The sequence below is a fragment of the Varroa jacobsoni genome, unplaced genomic scaffold (assembly GCF_002532875.2).
Source record: "Varroa jacobsoni isolate VJ856 unplaced genomic scaffold, vjacob_1.0 scaffold_713, whole genome shotgun sequence".
NCBI lineage: Eukaryota > Metazoa > Arthropoda > Arachnida > Mesostigmata > Varroidae > Varroa > Varroa jacobsoni.
The window spans coordinates 245,186-248,231 of NW_019213615.1; the positions used below are offsets into that span (position 1 = coordinate 245,186).

Here is a 3,046-nt window from a genome sequence, read left to right on the forward strand (position 1 = left end):
TTTTCTGCCATCAAGGGAGCGCGCTGTGCAGACAAGCCCGTGAGCACGACAAAGATACGAATAGCGCCGTAGAGGCAAGTAGACTTCCATCGAATAGGAGGTTGGCCCGTTGTGCTCATCGTATATAAGCTCACTCCCTTGTCAAACAGCGTTCTGTGTGCTTACACAGCTTCATTGCACTGCCTCACGTGGCCCCAGCGTACGTAGAGGCTAAAGTCTTAGCGAAACTACTGTGTAATTCTCATCAAGCTTTGTCTGCTTGCTCCATCCTGTCAGTCGTTGTTAGCCTCACAGAAGCATCCCTGTCGGGTGACAATATGGCACTTCGAGTGCAATTCGAAAATAACAATGAGGTAGGCGTATTTTCGAAACTGACAAATAGCTATTGCCTCGTAGCTATCGGCGGCAGTGAAAACTTCTACTCAGTATTCGAAGGTGAACTCAGTGATGTGATGCCAGTTGTACACGCATCGATTGCCGGATGCCGCATTATCGGTAAGTGTAAATCGGATTACAATGCTAGAGATTTGCATTCTAGGCAAGTGTTATTTTGTGTAGGCTATATAACGGTACCTGAAAGCGTAGTTGTCTAGCGGTTATCTAGATTGTTCGAAACATATCCGGCCAAAAAGTACATGCTAGTACAATGTAGGGCGCGCCCGGGCAACTCAAGTCGGATCTAACAAGAGTTAGTTAAAGGGTTTGTAAATAAATGTTAATAAAAGGAGTTTTTATTGAAAAACACACGACTAAATTACTTGTCATTACCCATTATTATAAGCACTGAGTTGTGTACATTTTTGTGTTCCCACCCAGGTTGATAGGTAGTTTCAATATTAGAATGTTGTTGTGAGAAAGCTTGTGATGATCTTCTTTAGTAATTGGCTGGTAAGAATGGATGCATGCGAACCTATATCGACCTAAGTGTTATTTTTGTTTGCTGGGTTTAGCCGACACACCGATGCAACAATGTCTCCGAAAAAAGAAGTAGCCAGTTTGATCGCAATTAAAAAGTAACTATCAATGCCAAGTCACACTGAAGAGCACAACTTGATATTTTAAAGATCTAAAGATATTTTTCTACAGGCGTTCTGTGAACGCCTTGAACTGCCGGAGCGCACTTTTAAACCGCGTCATAAAAACGTTGTTGTCGATAGGTACCGTTGTCGCGAGAGCACGCATGTACACGTATGTCAATCTGATTCTACGGTATGAATTATATATAGTCAAGTTGTCATCTGCATTTGCTCTAGTTTGAGACGAATTTCTTTCTAACGATTTACGTTGCTCTGTGCGTTTGTCTATTTACAGGTAGGTTAACTGCTGGAAATCGTCACGGGCTTCTTGTGCCATTTACCACCACAGACCAAGAGTTGCAACAATTGCGTAACTCACTACCAGATTCTGTGAAAATCCAGCGCGTTGAAGAGCGCCTCTCCGCACTGGGCAATGTGATCGCTTGTAACGACTATGTTTCTTTAGTTCATCCCGATATCGATAAGGAAACTGAAGAAATTATTGCCGATACCCTTAAGGTAAATAGTTTTATTATTATTATTAGGTTACCGACCAACAAATCATGCACTTTACAACAATTCATGCGCGATGTTTGAGAAAATTGGGAAATATATTTGACTCTAAGCTGTCGCAGTTCTACGTAGGATCTAAGCTGCAAGACATGGTGTTAACTCCTGATCTGGATCAATGAGATATAAACTTACAATCTTAACTGGTGCATTATTGATCTATGTTGTGTATTCATTTTGTGTAGTCTCACAGCGAGTGCTGTTTTCTCATCCTAATTTAATCAAGATTTTTTGCCTGGTCTTGTTAACAGGTGGAGGTGTTCCGTCACACACTTGCTTCACAAGCACTCGTAGGAAGTTACTGTGCTCTGTCAAACCAAGGGGGTCTTTTGCATCCCAACGCATCGGTTGAGGACCAGAAAGAATTGTCATCGCTTCTTCAGGTGCCACTTGTTGCCGGTAAGTGATTTTAACTCGGTGTCATTTGTTATCAGCAAGGATTTTGCGCGATTTAGCTTATTAAATTTTTTTCTTCTAATGAAAAAATGAACAGTGTCGAATCAGAAATGTCCACAAAGCAAGCTTAGCATTTTTTTTTGCTAACTTCACGGTAAATGCTATGTATTTTCTCGATCGGAGAGGATGGCTTTTTTAGAGGAATAAACTTAATGGATGTAATAGATCTGTTATAAATTCAACCAGTTACTTTGAAGTGTTTTTGAAACGAAATGGTAATCGCTAATTTTACCCAAATAGGCATTTCATTGACTTGAACTTCTTGAGTTCAGGTTATTTGATGTGTTCCATTTTTGGTATTTGAAATGAGTTTGGTTTATGAGTGAAATTGATCACTTGCCCTGCATTGAATTGCCCCCTTAGGTACAATCAATCGTGGTAGTAACGTTATTGGCGCTGGTCTCGTTGTAAACGATTGGGCCGCCTTCTGCGGAATGGACACAACTTCAACAGAACTTCAGGTAACGATGAAATGACACGTAATACCTAATATCATCGATAAATAATCTACACATTCTTTTAATGCGTGCTTATGAATTTCGATTTGACGATCTTTCGAATTTCTGTTGAACTAAACTGTATATTTAAGCATGTCGTAATATTTTTATTTGTGCCTTATGTACTGTGCTTTATTTGTATAAATGCACACACAGGTTGTCGAGAGTGTATTTAGGTTGAATGATGCTACAGTCACGGCTATCGGAACCCACTTGAAGAGCTCGCTGATCGAGAGCATGACCTAGATCGAGCAGTGTATAGAACCCCTCACTGTTATAATGCAGAAGCAAGAGAAAATTAAAGGCGAGTACTTGATGTGTCGTCAACGAAACCACTATCGTCTTAACGAATAGGCAGATGTCAATACTAATTAAACATACATCATGCGACTTGTGCAACAAAAAGCAGCTTGTTTTGAGTATATTATCACCGTGGAGGAAACACTATGTATTTCTAATAACAGTAATGGTAATAAAGATATCATGCACAATGTTAAGTAAACTAAA

General features: G+C 40.1%; 1 protein-coding gene across 1 annotated transcript; it reads left to right on the forward strand.

Annotated features, from left to right (window-relative positions):
• On the forward strand, positions 1-3,046 carry eIF6 (eukaryotic translation initiation factor 6). Its single transcript, XM_022837540.2, has 5 exons — positions 1-495; positions 1,312-1,535; positions 1,838-1,985; positions 2,406-2,503; positions 2,696-3,046. The coding sequence occupies exons 1-5, from the start codon at positions 318-320 to the stop codon at positions 2,783-2,785; spliced, it is 738 nt and encodes a 245-aa protein (XP_022693275.1). The 5' UTR covers positions 1-317; the 3' UTR covers positions 2,786-3,046.

Coding starts and splice junctions, on each gene's coding strand:
- eIF6 (XM_022837540.2), top strand. CDS start 318: ATGGCACTTCGAGTGCAATTCGAAAATAACAATGAGGTAGGCGTATTT. Junction 496..1,311: donor TGCCGGATGCCGCATTATCG/GTAAGTGTAAAT, acceptor GTCTATTTACAG/GTAGGTTAACTGCTGGAAAT. Junction 2,504..2,695: donor CAACTTCAACAGAACTTCAG/GTAACGATGAAA, acceptor ATGCACACACAG/GTTGTCGAGAGTGTATTTAG.